At 33.3% G+C, this 19129-nt stretch overlaps 1 protein-coding gene across 1 annotated transcript; it reads left to right on the forward strand.

Moving 5' to 3' along the window:
- Positions 1-11545: 11545 nt before the first annotated feature.
- On the forward strand, positions 11546-18094 carry LOC133317501 (sulfate transporter 3.1-like). The gene is made up of 12 exons (XM_061519370.1): positions 11546-11885; positions 12060-12267; positions 12785-12956; positions 13161-13226; positions 14222-14335; positions 14828-14944; positions 16240-16366; positions 16616-16902; positions 17001-17191; positions 17302-17387; positions 17475-17551; positions 17669-18094. The coding sequence occupies exons 1-12, from the start codon at positions 11546-11548 to the stop codon at positions 17852-17854; spliced, it is 1971 nt and encodes a 656-aa protein (XP_061375354.1). The 3' UTR covers positions 17855-18094.
- Positions 18095-19129: the final 1035 nt, after the last annotated feature.

Consider the following 19129-nt stretch of genomic DNA (forward strand, 5'->3'; position numbering starts at 1 on the left):
AATCTAAAATTGATCTTAAAATCAATTTTCAATTTTAGATTTTGTATATATGCAACTGCAAGAGTAATTTGTAGAAAAACGAAAAGAAAAGAGATTAACAATGGATTTTAGAATAAATTATAAATTAAACATATATATATATATATATATATATATATATATATATATATATATATATAAGTGTCAAATACACATATGTTTCTAGGATAAAAGATATGTTAAATAATGCTAAAAATGGTCAAGAGCATAGTGTAAATTAATTAAATACAAAAGAATTAGAGTTTTAATATTTGAATATGATTCTGACTTCTTTTTGTGTTATTTTCAAGTTTAATATGATAAATTATAATATTAAGAATTATTGAAGTTGGAAGATATGAAATTCAAGAAGAATTGAAGAATTAAAGAAAAATCAATATTATTATATGCTCGTCAAAGACTTCTTGGGGGAGCAAGAGGAAGAGCTTTTGTAGAGGAGAAAAAGGAAGGAAACATCAAGGCTTCACCGTGGATAATCACTAATCAAGTTTTATCATGAACTTTCTTTATTTTTCATCTTTTGCTCTTGTTTTCTTGAACATGTTAGGCTATTTCTTTTTATGTAGTTAGGGCGAGACAGAATCAATGATTCTTGAACGCTGTTTAATATTTCTTGTAATTATTGTTCATGTTTCAATTATGCAATTAATTTGTTTGTAATTTCTAGTCTCGTTTATGATCCGATCAATCTTGAATAGGCATTATAAGCTTGCATGTTAATAGGAATATTGCTTTCTTTATTTTGTTTGGTTAATTGCGAGAGTTTGTATGTCATAGGCATAGGCTTATAAATTCCATGACTTATGATTCTTGACCTTAAGGCTTGCTCTGGAAAAAGGCCCTAAGGGATTAGGGTCTTGGACTAAAGTAAAGAACTAAAACCACCAAGGGAATTTGGGGTTTAGTTAAATTAGAAAGGATTGTCAATAATTGATTTGAATGATAATTACATGAAAATTAGACTCTTAGAAAACTGTTGTGGAAGTCGAATCCATAGCTACACTTGTTCTTGATTAAAAGTAAATTGATTAAATATCTGAGATCTCTTGTGTTTTTAAGATAAGTCAAGTTGCGTTTGCAATCGTGAATTTGAAGATGCACTCATGTAATAAAGTTATTCAATAAATGCAAAATCTATAAGTGAATCTCTTATTGTAATAAAGAAAATAATAACGTTCTATTATATAACAAGATTATGTAAAAATTTAATATGAAGAGTTGTAACATCCTCTTTCAAAAAAAATTCGGATTCAAATGGAGTGAAATTAATTGGTACGTGCTCATCAGCGGCGAAGAAGAGCAGCAAGACATCCATATATAATATAATCCAGCTCAGTTTTGCAATAGATAGATCCGTTAATTATACAGCACTATGTGAGATCTCAAAGTTTATAAATATAAGTCAAGTTGCACCTTTCAATTGTATATATTTGAAGATGCACTGAAGAAATAAAGCGAATCATTAAACGCAAAATCTACGAGTAAATCTCATATTGACATAGAGCAAAAAAAAATTAAAAAAAATTAACGTTTTATTTATAGCTTACACATGCCAAAGAAAAATAGTAGTTAATTAAAAGTATTATTATTATCTATCATAGAGCACAACAAGACTCACAGCACCCAACGACTTTAAAAGTATAATTAGGAATTATCCAATCATTTTACCAGATGAGAGAGAAAATTTATACAACTCTTCAGTATCTTTTTCTGTCTTATGGGAAAAGAGTCTCATGTCTGTGACATTGAAACAGTGCACCCAAAACATAATTTTGTTTTTAAATTATGCAATAAAGTCAATATTATGGCATGCACTCACATTGCGTAAGACTAAGTAATAATTCTTATATGGTCCAAGTTTTTAAGCGAGTCATGCATGCTCTAAGTTTTAACAATTCTCCATTTCGTAGTGTCACAAAACTTGACCGAGCAGGTCAATTAAAATATTTTATATATTATCTTTTCGTTGTCTTAGAAACATCTCCACAGGATGTCACATTGGTCACGGGATTTTCTTGTATTAATCAGGTTTTGGACATTATACTTAGAATATTGTAAAGCGTATGATTCTAAAGAAATTAATAACATCTGCAAACACATCGATCTACTAATAATCAACCCCCCCCCCAACCCACCCCAAAATAATTTTTTTTTTTTTTTTTTTTTTTTGTAATTTGTTGAGTTACTTGTTTAAAAAAGGCTAATCATCTACTTACAACTTGCGTATAAGTTTTTTTTCTTCTCTTTACGTGACCCAATTTATTATGCCATTATCGATATCAGTGTACTTTTCTTTTGAAAGCAATGACACTTGTTATTATCACAAGAATTGTTAAAACAATTTTATAAGACATTGAATAATAAGTACTTGATATCATTGAAACTATCATTGCTTTATATTGTATCACGTGTTTTATAACTTGCACATATAAAATTATATTCATAAGCAATTAAATGTAAAATAACATGACTCGAAAAAAAATGACTGTCTTATGTGAAATTAATACTAAGATTATTATCGATCGCTTAGTTTTGACCCACCCATTTTTTTTTTGTTATAAGTGATCATCGAGTAATAAATAACTTAATCTCATTTCAAAGATTTTTTTTTTTAATTTCTCCATCATTATTCTATTAGTTTGATTCGAGTAATTGGAGCCTCGGAGGATGATATGGACGATAAAAAAATTTCTATTAAATTTTTAACAGTATTATATTTTCAGGGGTGATATACAAGAACAATGGACAAAGATTGATATAATTTTATACATTATTTTTGCTTTCCCTAGCTATTGAATCCCAAAATTTAAATTGTATTGACAAACAAAAACTCATTAGAAAAAATTAGAAGAAATATGTTGGAAAGGAAAAACACAGTTAAAAAAATATTTTGCAAGTAGATAATACATTTCATGGGTTTAGAATGTCATTGTAGTCTGTAGACATTAGCTATATATATAGCTTATCTGAATGGTGCAAGTAACGTTGACAGAACAGAAAGGTGTTTAGACTGCTCATTCGAACAGCAATTTTGTTTTTATTTCTTTGTATAATTGTATCATTGACAATAGATGCGACCATTCCAATGATGGCACTCATGTCTTGTCAAACGAGTAAGCGTATCATTCTGTGATTTGGTAGTTTGGTCAAAACTAAAACTGCGTTGTAGTGAAGTGACTTTTCGTGAATGATTTGTAAGTTGGCAAATTTGACCTTTCCATTTAGAAAGAAAGGGTGAATTAAGGTTCCATAAGTTTAGTTTACGAGATTAATATTTGTTATGTAAAATTATTTTTTACATATATGTAAAAATATGTAAGATTCACATAGAATCATGTGAAAAGAATAAAAATATATATATACTTCATATTTATATATATATATATATATATATATATATATATATATATATAAAAAGATAAAATCATCTTTTATAATATAAAAACGCTTAGTTTATTGTGTTAGATTTAAGAGTAAATATCATTTTTTGTCCCTAACAAAAAAACACAATCTCTATTTTAGTTCTGTTGATATATGTTCAATTTGTTGCTGGCCCATTAGGCCCATTAGAACTAATTCTGTTAGTTAGTTAGTTTAACATGTAGTTATATATATGTGTACATTTAACAACTTCAATTAATTAATTCATTTTTCCTTTCCACCGATATGAATCGTCCTTCTCTTCCTTTACATCGTAAGATGGTATCAGAGCACTGCATGGAGCTCTGATATTCGCCTACATCCTTCGTTCCAAATCTCACTCCTTGAATCGGTTCTAGATCTTGATTCCTAAGTTTTTCGTTTTCCTTTCTGCTGAATCTCAAGTGCTTATACTATGGCGAATCAGAGCTTCATTTTTTCAGATCCGCTAATTGGAACTGTTATTCATCAAAATGATGAATCCGAATCACCAAAAATACCAGAAAACTCCAGAAAACAGAAGATTGATTGTGATCTTGCAGATCCAGGTAATCCATTTTTTCTTCATCCAAATGAGAATCCCTCACTTGTTTTGGTTTCAACACTCATGAATGGAAAGAATTACCATGGCTGGGCTAGGGCCATGACTATGTCTCTTATATCAAAGAACAAGATGTCGTTTGTGAATGGTACAATTGCAGTACCAGATGAATCTGATCTAAGGTATGCAGCCTGGGAGAGATGCAATACCATGGTGCTTTCGTGGTTGCATCGTTCAATCACTACCTCTATTTCACAATCCATATTATGGATGGATCGTGCTTCTGATGTGTGGAAGGACCTTAAGGAAAGGTTTTCACAGTCAGATATATTTAGAATCTCAGATCTACAAGATGAGATCTATAAACTTCATCAGGGAGAAAGCTCAGTTTCTGACTTTTATACTCGTTTGAAAATCCTATGGGATGAGATGGAATCAATGCAACCTACTCCAACATGCAAATGCATTCAGCCATGCTGTGGAGTTTCAGCTCAAATAAAGGCGATTCGTGATAGAGACTATTCAATCCGATTTCTCAAGGGTCTTAATGACCAATTCTCTAATGTGAGGTCTCAAGTTATGTTGATGGATCCTATTCCTTCCATCAATCGTGTTTTTTCTCTCATTGTTCAGCAGGAAAGGCAACTGCAATTGGAGGGAAATATTCCAAACCTTGAATCTACCAAGGTATTTTTTAATTCAGTAGAGCAGCCTTATGGTGGCAGAGGACGCTCTCAGTTTCAATCTTATCGTGGCAGAGGTAGGACCACTTATAATGGAAGAGAAAGATCCAATGGATCAAGGTTATGTACCTATTGTGGCAAAACTAGTCACACTGTAGACACTTGCTTCGAGAAGCATGGGTATCCACCTGGTTTCAAACCAAGATATCCTAGGCAAGCTAATGCAGTCTTAAATGAAATATTTGATAATGAGGCCAACATTGCACATATTGGTGCTGCACATACTGATGTGAAAGAAAATTTCACTCGTGATCAGTATCAAGCCATAATGGAGATGATACAACATTCAATGCCAAAACCATCGAATCAGCCTGTCACTCAGCCTGCACCTCATGCTCATGCTAGCAACATGGTTCAGACAAGAGCAATGAATGCAGAAGCTTTTGGTAATTCTTCATCAGGTAATACAAAGGTACAATGGATCCTTGACACTGGGGCCACTGATCACATTACTTTTTGTCTTGAAAGTATGACTTCAATTAGGAGAATTGAACCAATTGATATATGCTTACCTGATGGTACTCGAGTAGCCTCATATATTTCTGGTACAGTTAGAATTTCCAATTCACTTATTTTGACCAATGTACTCTATGTTGAGCAATTTAAGGTGAACCTCATTTCGGTTAACAAGTTGGCACATGAATCTAATTGCCAAATAATTTTTCAGCATCAAGTTTGTTCAATTCAACAGCTTCCCTCCCTGAAGATGATTGGTTCTGCTAGACTACAAGGAGGCTTATACATCATCAACCAACCTGCACACAGTAAAGACAATAGAAATATAACAAGCAATCAGGCAATAGATTTCAATTTTGAAAATAAAAAGAGTCTATCTGTTGAGACTCATGCAACTGATGTTTGGCATCTCCGTTTAGGACATTGTTCTCATTCTGTATTAGAATCTATGATGTTGTGGTACCCTTTTATCACTTGTAAGAGAATAGACAGTCCATGTGATATTTGTCATTTAGCCAAACAAAGAAAGCTGTCTTTTCAATCCAGCGTTAGTGTATCTAATTCTGCTTTTGATCTCATACATATAGACATTTGGGGGCCATATTCAGTGCCTTCAATCCACAATCACAGATATTTGTTAACAATAGTAGATGATCATACTCGATTTACCTGGGGCATACTCATGAAAGCAAAATCCGAAGCCAGAAGTCATATTCATGATTTTGTGCATCTCATTGAGAATCAGTTTAATAAAACCATCAAAACACTTAGAAGTGATAATGGACAAGAGTTTATGATGCACGAATTTTTCTTGCAGAAAGGTATAGTTCATCAAACATCTTGTGTAGAGACCCCTCAACAAAATGGCATTGTTGAAAGGAAGCATCAGCATATCCTCAATACAGCACGGGAACTTTCCTTTCAGAGTAAACTTCCAAAGAGTTTGTGGTGTTACTGCATCACACATGCCATCCACCTCATAAACAGGCTCAACACACCACGACTGCATAACAAATCTCCTTATGAATTGCTTTTTCAATGAACCATGTCCTCTCATGCACCTCAAGGCATTCGGATGCCTTGCATATGTTTCCACCATTGAAGCAGGAAGGACAAAGTTTGATCCTCGGGCAAGAAAATGTGTTTACATTGGGCATAGAGATGGAATAAAGGGTTATGTGGTTTATGATCTACACTCCAAACAGATTTTTACTTCACGAAATATTGTTTTCTATGAACATCATTTTCCATTGGGTAAAGAGAGGGAATCTTGTAACTTGGATATCTGGCCCATTAGTCAGCATTCAAGCAATGAGTATGACTTGTCATTTTCATCTCCATGTGCTATTACACAACCACCTACTATCCTTCCTGTCCTTCGAGAGAGACCAAACACTGCAGCTACTCCTCCTATTCCAGACATTGTCATTGCTGATTCTTCTGAAAATAACAGCTCCTATCCCAGTTCTTTAGTTCCCCATGACACTATACCAGACCCTAACATTTTTGATGCCAGCCATCCTTCTCCACCAGTACTAAGGCGTTCTGAAAGGACCAGGATTCAACCCAAACATTTGGCAGACTACAAATGCAACATTTCTGCTTCATGTTCCTATCCCATATCTTCTGTGGTCTCTTATAACAAGTGTTCCCTTAACCATACCTCTTTCTGTCACAACATTAGTTCCTCTGTTGAACCTCTAAACTACAAGCAAGCAGCTCAATTTCCTGAATGGATTTCTGCTATGAATGAGGAAATTACAGCCCTTAATCATAATCAGACCTGGAGTTTTGTTGAACTGCCCAAAGGAAAGCGTCCCATAGGATCCAAGTGGGTTTTTAAAATTAAACACCACCCTGATGGCACCATATCTCGCTACAAAGCACGGCTAGTAGCAAAAGGTTATAATCAAATGGAGGGGGTTGATTATTTTGAAACTTTCTCCCCAGTCGCAAAGTTAACCACCATCAGATTATTGCTTTCTTTGGCTTCTGCCAGTCATTGGCATCTTGAGCAACTTGACATCAATAATGCCTTCTTGCATGGAGACTTGTTTGAAGAAGTCTACATGAAGGTACCTGAAGGAGTTCAAGCCCCTAGTTCACAGCATGTATGCAAACTTACAAAGTCCCTATATGGGTTAAAGCAGGCTAGCAGACAATGGAATGCCAAATTAACCACTGCATTGAAGGCTCTAGGCTACTCACAATCTTCTGGTGACCATTCTCTCTTCATCAAGGCTAAAGGTGAGTCTTTCACAACCCTCCTTGTTTATGTAGATGACATGATCTTGGCTGGTACTGATATGGAGGAAATCACATCTGTTAAGCATCACCTGGATGATTTGTTTCGCATAAAGGATCTTGGACCTTTAAAATTTTTCCTTGGGCTTGAAGTAGCAAGATCCAGCAAAGGTTTGGTGCTCAACCAGAGGAAGTACACACTAGAGCTCCTCAATGATAGCGGATTACTTGGAGCCAAACCTGCATCCACTCCTATGGATCCCCATGTCAGATTGAAACAGAATGAGGGGAAGCCATGTTCTGATCCTGCTAGTTATCGCAGGTTGGTAGGACGACTGTTGTACTTAACCAATACACGTCCAGATATCTCATTTGCTGTTCAGCAATTGAGTCAGTTCGTTGCCAACCCCATGGAGGCTCATTTTCTTGCAGCTTGTAGAGTTCTTCGTTACTTGAAAGGGTGTCCAGCAAAGGGTTTATTCTTTTCCTCACAGACTCAGTTATCTCTTCGTGGATTTACGGATGCTGACTGGGCCACATGCCCAGATACACGCCGATCAACTACTGGCTTCTGTGTGTTCTTAGGATCCTCCTTAATCTCATGGAAGTCCAAGAAACAAACTACTGTTAGCCGTTATTCTACCGAGGCTGAATATAGAGCTTTAGCTACTCTCACTTGTGAGATACAATGGCTTGCATTCCTTCTACAGGATTTACGAGTTCCCTTTTCTTCTCCTGCTATGGTCTACTGTGATAATCAAGCTGCTATCCATTTGGCCCACAATCCTTCGTTCCATGAACGTAGCAAGCATATTGAACTTGACTGTCACGTAACACGTGAAAAGATTGCAGCTGGGCTCATTCATTTGCTGCCTATCTCCTCTTCCCAGCAATTGGCTGATCCTTTCACCAAAGCTTTACATCCAGCTCCCTTTCACGTTTTCTTGAGCAAGTTGGGATTGTTAAACATACACCTCCCAACTTGAGGGGGGGTGTTGATATATGTTCAATTTGTTGCTGGCCCATTAGGCCCATTAGAACTAATTCTGTTAGTTAGTTAGTTTAACATGTAGTTATATATATGTGTACAGTTAACAACTTCAATTAATTAATTCATTTTTCCTTTCCACCGATATGAATCGTCCTTCTCTTCCTTTACATCGTAAGAAGTTCTTTACAAAAAAAAATAGTTTTGAGGTCCCTAAGAAATTCAAAGTGGACTCATTTAGTTGAAATCGTGATCCATCACAAATTCAAAAAAGACCCTCATATATAAATTATAGGCTATGATTACTTTGTTTGTTTTGTATGTTTAAGTTGATGAAAATTCAAAATAGAACGAAGGGGAAGGATATTGTGACAACCAAGTTGTGTTACTACCAAGTGACTACCAATCAATCTCACCGTTAGATCAATTATATTGATCCAACGATTATATTTATTTCCATCTTTGTATGGTCATGATTCCCCATATTTAAAGTGGAAACATTAAATATGGAAAATCATAACCATACAAAGGTGAAAATAAATATAAAGAATTAAATTTGAGAAATCATGACCATACAAAGATGGAAATAAATATAACCGTTGGATCAATATAATCGATCTAATGGTAAGATTGATTGGTAGTCACTTGGTAGTAACACAACTTGGTTGTCATAATATCCTTCCCCTAGAACAAATAGCTAAAATCACACCGCAACCCAAAATATTAGCAATTTTATTATTTTGCTAAAATAATAAAATAAATAATGACAATGTTGCAGAAGATTTAATTAAATTTCAAAATAAACAAGCGTATTGGCTCATTCATGTATTAAATAACCCCACTCAATAAAAAAGAAAATTGGGATATTGGTTGTGGATGGATCAAGTGATGGCAACTAAGGAATTTAGGGTTAATAAGATATGTGTTTTCTAAAAAATTGCGGTAGAGATGGGTAAAAGAATTAGGTTAGAAGAAGCATAGGTGTTTAAAGGAGGGTTAGAAAAGATAAAATATAATAAAATATTATTTTATTAAAATATATAGGCTAGGTCTTTCAAAATAAATCTTTTAATGAGCTCAATTTTATACTATTTCCAAAACAAGTCATGTCAAGTCAAGTCAAAAGTAAATCAAATTGTATGCCCTTGACCAAATGATGGTAGCTCAGTTGGTAACAAGAGAGTTGAGTAAGTTGAAAGAAAATGGCCTCGGATCGATCCCTACATGTCATATTTGTGAGGAATTTAAATATCTTCATCCCTGACTCACCATGCACTCCAGATTAGTCTCATAGCCGACTCAAAAAAGTCAAAACTTGTGAGAATACTGAGAGGAGCTAACTAACCTAAAAAAAGTAATTAGGGTTGGGTTATATATATATATATATATATATATATATATATATATATATATATATATATATATATATATATATATCCTTTGATATGCAGCCTGGCCATTTATACTTCTATTGGAATGATTTGAATAAGGGACAATGACCAAAGTGTCATTTTGCAAAAAATTACCTAAATGTCACGCTTTGTATTTTTTTTTTTTCAAAATGCCATGTCACCTAACTCCTACAACACCTGGCGAGTCAGGTGTTGACACGTGGCAAAAGGTGCATGGCCACGTAAATCGATTACGTGACATCAAACATGCTATGCAGCATAACATGTTTAGTCAGCTTCTGACACGTGGCAATTCTGACATGTGAAAAATGTGTTATGCAGCATAGCATGTTACGTTTGTGTCATAAAATAATTTAAATTAATATCGATTAAACTAAAATAATTAACATATATAAATTACATTTAATTCATTAACACTCCTAAAATAAATTACATTATTTAACGATTCAAAAAAAATTAACTTACTTAAACTAAATCAAATTAAATTAATTAACACTCCTAAAAATAATTAATTAATAAAATAATTTAAATTAATATAGACTGAATTAATATAGATTTTTTTTAAAGAAAAATTTAAATGTATTAAAAAAATATAAACAAGAAAAGAAAAGAAAACTTTAACTTAACATAAAAAAAAAATCAAGAGTCAACTAAGCTGTTACAATAGAATGATCACAAAAGCATTCTTCGATTCTTCATTCCTTGAAAATATTGCATTATATCTTCATCATCAATCTTATCAAATATATCACGTTCAACATAAGTTAGCATGCATGCGTTAAACCAATCATCACTTATCCGATTGTGCAACTTATCCTTAACAAAAGTCATTGCAGAAAAAACTCGCTCAACACTAGCAATAGCTACCGGTAGAACGAGTGTAAACTTTATCAACAAATAGCAGTTTAATATAAGTTTAATCGTAATAAAATAGTGTTTATTTATATATATGCTTCTTAGGATATTTACCTAACACATCGTACGATTTCTCCTCCACTTAAATCAAAAAAAAAAATCTCAAGTTTTGTGTGTGCATATTATTTAACTTTTTTTTATTTTTTTTCTATTTCTCAAATAATAAACTAAAAATAATATGGTAAAATTTTTGGGTAGTTTATATTAGGTTGATTCACTTAAACATCTTTTATTAAAAAACAAAAAATTATCGGACATAAAATCGACAAAACTACCAAACAAACCGTCAAACACATTCCGTAAACGGTGCCATACCACGTCACTTAATTGGGTGAAAGGTTCAACTTACAATTGTAGGGACTCAGGACTCAAGAGTGAAGAGCCATATTCCAAACTCGCAAACAAGATGCGTGACCTTCCTTGATTTTGCTTCCACCTTGTTTGGCACACAAATTATTATGAGCATTATGTGATTCATATCACAAATAAGAAAATCAAAATATATAGCACGAGGCGGGCAGGTCCAGACTTCACAATACATTTCAGAGAATAAAAGGACGTGTTTGTGTAGCCTCCCCACTAACCTCGTGACCTTAAGTGGGTCCATCATAGCGCACTAAATATTTCAAGAGAATCTTTTCCACACACACATGGACAAAATTACCATGCCCAATTGCCCCATAAAAGCCCTTATATAAACCCATATCATTAACAACTCCACTTCAGTCTCAACACTCCCATATGTAAAGAAAACTTGTGAATACTGTTGTGTGTGTGTGTTGAAGACATGGGTAACGTAGATTGTGTGTACCCTTCGGGAATGAACGTTGAAAGTGCAAACCGTGTGGAGGTTCCACCGCCTCAGCCATTTTCGAAGTCTCTAAAGTACTCTTTAAAGGAGACATTTTTTCCAGATGATCCTTTAAGGAGGTTTAAGAACCAAACAGCATCAAAGAGATTGGTGATTGGGCTTCAGTACTTCTTCCCAATCTTTGAGTGGGGACCACGCTACACCTTTCAGTTCTTGAAATCTGATCTTATAGCTGGCATCACCATCGCTAGCTTGGCTATTCCACAAGGCATCAGTTATGCCAAGCTCGCCAACCTCCCTCCAATTCTTGGACTATGTGGGTAGTTAGTTAATTATTAGTTGCTACTCATCATCAACAATTAACTACTTAGCCTTTTATAATTTGACTAACTCAATTACTCACAACCCATTATCATATTAAATATTTTGGTAAGTTTCACTAATAATTTTTTATTTTTTATTTTGGTATATGTGGTAAATATGTGTGCAGATTCGAGCTTTATACCACCGTTGATTTATGCCATGATGGGTAGTTCAAGGGATTTGGCAGTGGGGACTGTGGCCGTTGGATCGCTTCTCATGGGTTCCATGTTGAGTAATGAGGTTAATCCCAACGAAAACCCAAAGCTTTTCCTCCACCTTGCTTTCACTGCAACATTCTTTGCTGGAGTTTTGCAAGCTGCATTGGGTCTGTTTAGGTAGAATCTTTATTAATAATTTATAATACTCTAAACTCACTTTCTATTCAAGCAACTTTTACATTTGTTTTAAACTCAATATTATGTAGTAATTACTTTTTTGTTGAATAATTTTAACTAGTTTTAATATATCTATGTATAATAAAAAAAAGTGATATATACTGATAAGTTACTATTAAAAGTAATGTTATTCTGTACGATAAAGTATAAAATAATAGCAAGGGCTTATCTAGTCTCATGTTGCATGAAAGAAGAAATTTTATGTTGTAGAAACATAGTGGTGGGACCCACTACCTAAAAAAAAAAAATATTCCACGGTTATCGAAGAATGCGTAGGAAGAAAACTTACCCCATGTGACATGAGAATAGTTTTTTCCTAACAGCAAAATAAGATTCTCCTTTCAATCTTATATTTCCTTGATATGATAGTATTAATTTATCAATAACATTTATTTCCTCAAATATTTTAATCACACACCAGTATTAATTAATCATGTGCAACATTTGAGGAGTGCAGGTTAGGTTTTATCGTGGATTTTTTGTCACATGCAACCATAGTAGGGTTCATGGGAGGAGCAGCCACGGTGGTTTGCCTGCAGCAGCTAAAATCGATTCTGGGCCTTGAGCATTTCACACATGGGGCTGATCTTGTATCAGTGATGCGCTCTGTTTTTAGCCAAACTCATCAGGTATATACAAATTTAAAGTTGAAACACTCTAATAGCTATATATTTTACCTACTAGCTCCAACATTATAGTATCATATAACTATATTTTAAAATAAAAATTTCTTCCGGTCGCTCTAACTAATGATTTGGTTGAATGTCATGCAATGTTTTCGTGTTTACTTTTTGACTCCAAAATGAGTTTGTTTCCTTATTTATTTATTGCAGTGGAGGTGGGAAAGCGCTGTGTTAGGGTGTTGCTTCATTTTCTTCCTACTTGTCACAAGATACTTCGTAAGTCATACCAAATTCATATGCATTTGCATAAAATATAATATTTAATTTAATACCCTTATAAAACTATTTATTTATTAATATTATTAACCGAATATTATACAATATTCTATGTTTTTATATATTTATTTTTGCTCATCCTTTACTCTCTTTTCCAAGTAAAGGTTTTAAAGCTAACCAAACAAAGAAAAAAAGCACAGCCAAATGATATATTCACACCAATAGGCAATAGCCATGACTATTAACTGTGAAAGAATTAGATCCCAATCCTATTACTTATTTTCTTTGCATTTATTTATGCCTAATGTTTCTAGAAATGGGATTTTAATATCAGCTTAATCTTTTGATTGAAATCTATTTTCAACCCTAACCTAGCTACTTGTCTCTTTATCCGCTAGTTAAAGTCAACAAATTTTATTACCAAAAAAAAAAAAGTCAACAAATTTTCTCAGAGGCAATTGACATTAATTATATCCTTCGTGATGTCTCCAGTTGCAACCATGACAAAAGCATTATATATACTATAATATTAAGGGATTAATATTTTTTATATTTTACAAGATAATTTTATTTCTTATACGTACATAAATGTATGTGGGTCTATATGAAGCTATATGAAAAAAAGAGAAACAAAAATATGGATCCCACACACTTTTATGTGTGTATAAAAAATAAAATTATTTTGAAACACTAATCTCTAATATTATAGTAAAATTATAAAATTGCTATTTATACAATGGGGAAGGATTCGTTTACAAATTTTTTTTGAATTTTTTTACAAATTACACTATCTTCTCCCGTGGAGAACATAATGTAACCGTGTTCTCCCATGATAGTGTAGTTTGTGAGAGTTTGTAAACAAAAAAGTTTGTAAATATAACATGCCTTGTATAATATCATTTACCCGAATTGATATTTAAGAGGTGTGATTAAGTTTTCTCAGTTAATTAAATACAAAATTGAATGTAATTTTGGTTTGTGACGTTGACAAGCAGAGCAAAAAGCAACCAAGGTTTTTTTGGGTGTCAGCAATGGCACCGTTGACGTCCGTTATACTGGGAAGTCTGCTGGTTTATTTCACTCACGCCGAGAAGCACGGCGTTCAAGTGGTGAGCATTTCCAATTACAAGTTTCATAACCATACACACCCCAGTGGAATTTAGAGTGTATATATACATGTTATTATTATACCATGTTGCTAGCTTGCAAACTATCGTTTAAATAAACTTTTTCTTTTTTCTTTTTATTCAAATTCTATTTTAGGGAAAATATCATCTTAAAACGCTATATAATCATGATTTTATCAAATATATAATACAACTATTTATAGTATTGGATTTGGGTCCTACAGATACCGTCCATCCATGAAATTCCTTATACGTATTAGGACCAGCTAGCAGATGAATCATTTTTCTAAAAGCATGAGTACAAAGTTCACACGATGATTAAGTCTAAATATTATGTGGGTTAATGTATTTACCTGATTATAAGTTATTATCATATTTCTATTTTTTAAGATATTGCCTTTAGAAAAAGTTAGGGATCTGATGTGGAGTATTGTTTGTGTATTGTAATTTGTACATATATATATATATGTTCAGATAGGAGAATTGAAGAAGGGGCTAAATCCACCATCTCTCACACATTTGGTATTTGTGTCGCCTTATATGACCACAGCTATCAAAACAGGCCTTGTCGTTGGCATTATAGCACTTGCGGTAAGGGCATCACAACGTCATTTTCTTTATTAGTATATCATATATGCATGCCTAATGTAATGCCATTGATACACGTTAACCCAGTTACGCGTGGCCCGTGACAACGTACGTAATAGAGACAAATCACAACTCTGAAAAGTCACATCCTTAGCCAAAATAAATTAGACAATGTTAAACAATAGCATTATGGGCATTATTATATTTTGTGGCATTTTAGTCTAATCATATGGTCCTCCCCCTTTGAAAGTGATTTAGATAGTCAAATTTGGTTCATTGTGCCTTTAAAAAAAAAAAAAAAAACTTTCAAAAGGCAAAATCACGTAAATTCACGTCTGATCACATGGAGAAAACTTTAGGTAAAATAGTTCTGCCTATCTTCAAAATTGGAAAAAGTGTTTATCCTTTTAAATGACATAACTTATATTTTTTCACTCTTACAAAGAGATAGGACCCACACTTTTATTTTTTTGTCAACTTTCTCTCTTCTTTTATCTATCTCTTTCTCTCTCTTAAAATAATTTCCTTTTTAATACTAGGAGAGTATCAAACTCGGTACTCCTCTTTATTAAAGAGAAAAATTTTCTTTTTATTTTAGCCCATGCTTTCCTTTATAATTTTTTTTAAATTCTAAAAACTTTTTCCTTTTGGCATAGATTTACCTATAGCAGGAGTATCCAAAGTTTTCTCGCAATGCCCGACACACTTGTTAACAAGCTTAACTAAGAATAATTTTATTTGAATTAAAATTATAACTTTTAAATCAATATTAGTAAACATGATCTTATAAGTGATATTAAAATTTAAATTACATGTTTGATTCTCAAAAGGCATAAAATTATTATACTAAGTGCTTAAAGGAAAATGTTTGTAAGCTAACATTTTATCCTGACAATGTCAAGTGAGTCAGAATCAAAACAATTAGAGGCCATGTTATGCTATAACTAGATTAAACCGTAACCCTTGATAAAGGGTTTTTAAAAAAGAGCAAAATTCTAACCAAAAAGTTTAGAGCTTGTTGCTCCAACAGCTAAATTCCTCCCCTTTCCATTTCATCCCAGTGTTTCTCAAATTTCCAAAAGATAAGCATGTCACCCTTAATCTATTCACAACTTATATTGTTAATCATTTTGATCTTCCTTTATCCCTACTTTACATATTTTCCTATTAAATGAAGAGCAAACTTTTAATCTCGGAAATGAATGGCATATGCAATAGACGAGGTACTAGATATGCTAATCTTGTTAATGTAGATGTCAACAAGGTCTTGAGTGTTGATCATTGATGATATTGTTCAGGAAGGAATAGCAGTGGGAAGAAGCTTTGCAATGTTTAAAAATTACCATATTGATGGCAACAAAGAGATGATAGCTATTGGAACCATGAACATAGTTGGTTCTTTCACCTCTTGCTACCTCACAACAGGTAAAGGTTTTATTAACTATTAGAACCAAATGTTATACACCCCACAAGTTCGGTGCTTTGCTCAGCCAGAACATCACCAATTGCTAACAAAAATATATATACCCTTTTCTTCTTTTTGCCTTTTGCATGAGCTTTATTTACAGGCTTATTTTCACCCATCAACCACAAGAAAAGTAATCAATCAATTACTTTTTCGTTTTTTACATCTGCTAACAAATGTGGTTTAAAAAACCAATATTAATGTTTCAGGGCCATTTTCGCGTTCAGCCGTGAACTACAATGCTGGATGCAAGACTGCGGTGTCAAACATTGTAATGTCAATTGCAGTCATGTTGACATTGTTATTCCTAACACCCTTGTTCCATTACACTCCCTTGGTGGTGCTATCAGCCATAATTGTATCAGCAATGCTTGGCCTTATAGATTATCAAGCTGCCATCCATCTGTGGAAGGTTGACAAATTTGATTTTGTCGTGTGCATGAGTGCATATATTGGCGTGGTGTTTGGCAGTGTTGAAATCGGTTTAGTCATAGCAGTATGTACCAATGAGCTCCCACTCTGCTAAATTTTATGTTTCTCACTAACTTCTGAGTTTAATATAAAGGTTTATGAAATTAATGTGTTTTCTTGTAGGTTGCAATATCTGTACTTCGGGTACTTTTATTTGTTGCAAGGCCAAGGACACATGTTTTGGGCAACATTCCAAATTCTGTTATATACAGAAATGTTGAGCAATATCCAAATGCAAAACATGTTTCTGGAATCCTAATTCTACAGATTGATGCACCAATTTATTTTGCCAATGCAAGTTATTTGAGAGAAAGGTAAGTTGGTGTAAATTTGGAGTTAGTTATTCTCTTGCATGCAAAAAAATTCTGGCCTACAATAGAAGTGGACACTTACCCTAGTTTCAAAACTTGGTTACTGTTCATAGGATCACAAGGTGGATTGATGAAGAGGAAGACAGAATTAAAACTGCAGGGGAGACAAGTTTGCAGTATGTAATAATGGATATGAGTGGTAAGCAAATGGGCCTAAGAAATATAGTGTAATTAATATTTGGTTATTGAATTTCCAGTCTAAGTTGCTGTGTAATTTTGTTGGCAGCTGTTGGGAACATTGATACAAGTGGAATAAGCATGCTTGAAGAGGTGAAGAAGATTGCAGACAGAAGAGGGCTACAAGTAATTCTTTCTCTCATGTTATCTGTTAATTATGAACCAATATTTTCTTATAGAATTTTCAATTTTAGCATGCTTGATTAGTTTTTTTTTTTTTTTAATTTTATTTTTTGCATGCAGCTTGTTTTGGTCAATCCTGGAAGCGAGGTGATGAAGAAACTGAACAAATCCAAGGTCCAAGAACATATAGGGCAGAAATGGATCTATCTGACAGTTGAAGAGGCTGTTGGAGCATGCAACTTCATGCTCCATGCTTGCAAACCGAATCCCAGGAAAGATGAATCAGAGGGTTGGAACAATGTCTGAGCCATATATCAAAGCATATTTTAAAGAGCTCACAAAGCTTACTTGTTTTCGTTTCAACCATTACAATATGTGGCAAGAGAGTTTGTGAATCATTCCGCAGATTTTAAGGCATAGGAAAATGAAAGATGCATGGGTCTTGTAATTTCTCAACTTCGTATCCTAAGCTAGAATAGAATCTCCTTCGTAGGCTGCTGAATCATTATGTATCATGCTTGATAATCAATTCAAATGTAAAGTAATTGCCTTGAGAATTGAAAAGTGTTCCTGTGGAAACGTCATAGAACTAGAACAAATTAAAGTGGATTACAGATCGCAAGTTCTGAACTTAAGTTATTACTGGCCAAAAAACAACAGAAAAGTAAAGCTTACATTATTAGGCTATATGCATATGTATCACCTTATTTTGGGAGGGGAGAATGTGGTGCACTTAACAGGAATATCAATATAAGAAATAAAATGTTTCCGGATAGAATTCATTTATAACCAATAAGCTGATACAAATAAAGTAAAAGTCAATTAAAGATTGAGATTGAAATTTGTGATATATATATAGGGATAGGATCAACTTACACCGGTGTAAGAATAATAAATCTTACACTAAATCTTAACCGTTGATTTCCATGCATCCAACGATTGAGATTTATTGGGAATTAAAAATTAATTAATGAATGAGATCTAATAAATCTTAACCGTTAGATGAAGAAAATCAATGGTTAAGATTTGGTGTAAGACTTATTATTCTTACACCGGTGTAAAATGATCTTGCCCCATATATATATATATATATATATATATATATATATATATGGCAGGATATTCTTACACCGGTGTATCTTACACTCAATCTTGATCATTGATCCACTTGTATCCAATGGCTCACATTACTAAAAAATTTGAACCATTAGATATAACTGGAATTAGCAGACAAAATTAAGAGTGTAACTTATATTGGTGTAAAATGATCATAACCCTATATATATATATATATATATATATATATATATATATATATATATAAGTTTCTCGTTTTCAAACCTCTAAAAGTACTATCAAAACATCACAACTAAACTAATGAGTAGAATTAGGTAGTTAGAATTTAGCCGGGAATGAACCAGGAATAAGAATCCTGTAACTCCTGTTGATTTGAGGAATGTGATGCTGTGTGATGCCAAGGGGATTGCTACCCTCTGACCTTGTTCTTTGTAGTTGTTTGTTTTTGTGGTTAGACCCTAATGACTAACACAAAAATAAAAAGAAAAGAACTCATCACTAATC

The sequence above is a fragment of the Gastrolobium bilobum genome, unplaced genomic scaffold, assembly GCF_033153095.1.
Source record: "Gastrolobium bilobum isolate Gb01-03AN ecotype WA unplaced genomic scaffold, APGP_CSIRO_Gbil_v1 utg18565, whole genome shotgun sequence".
NCBI classification, from domain to species: Eukaryota; Viridiplantae; Streptophyta; class Magnoliopsida; order Fabales; family Fabaceae; genus Gastrolobium; species Gastrolobium bilobum.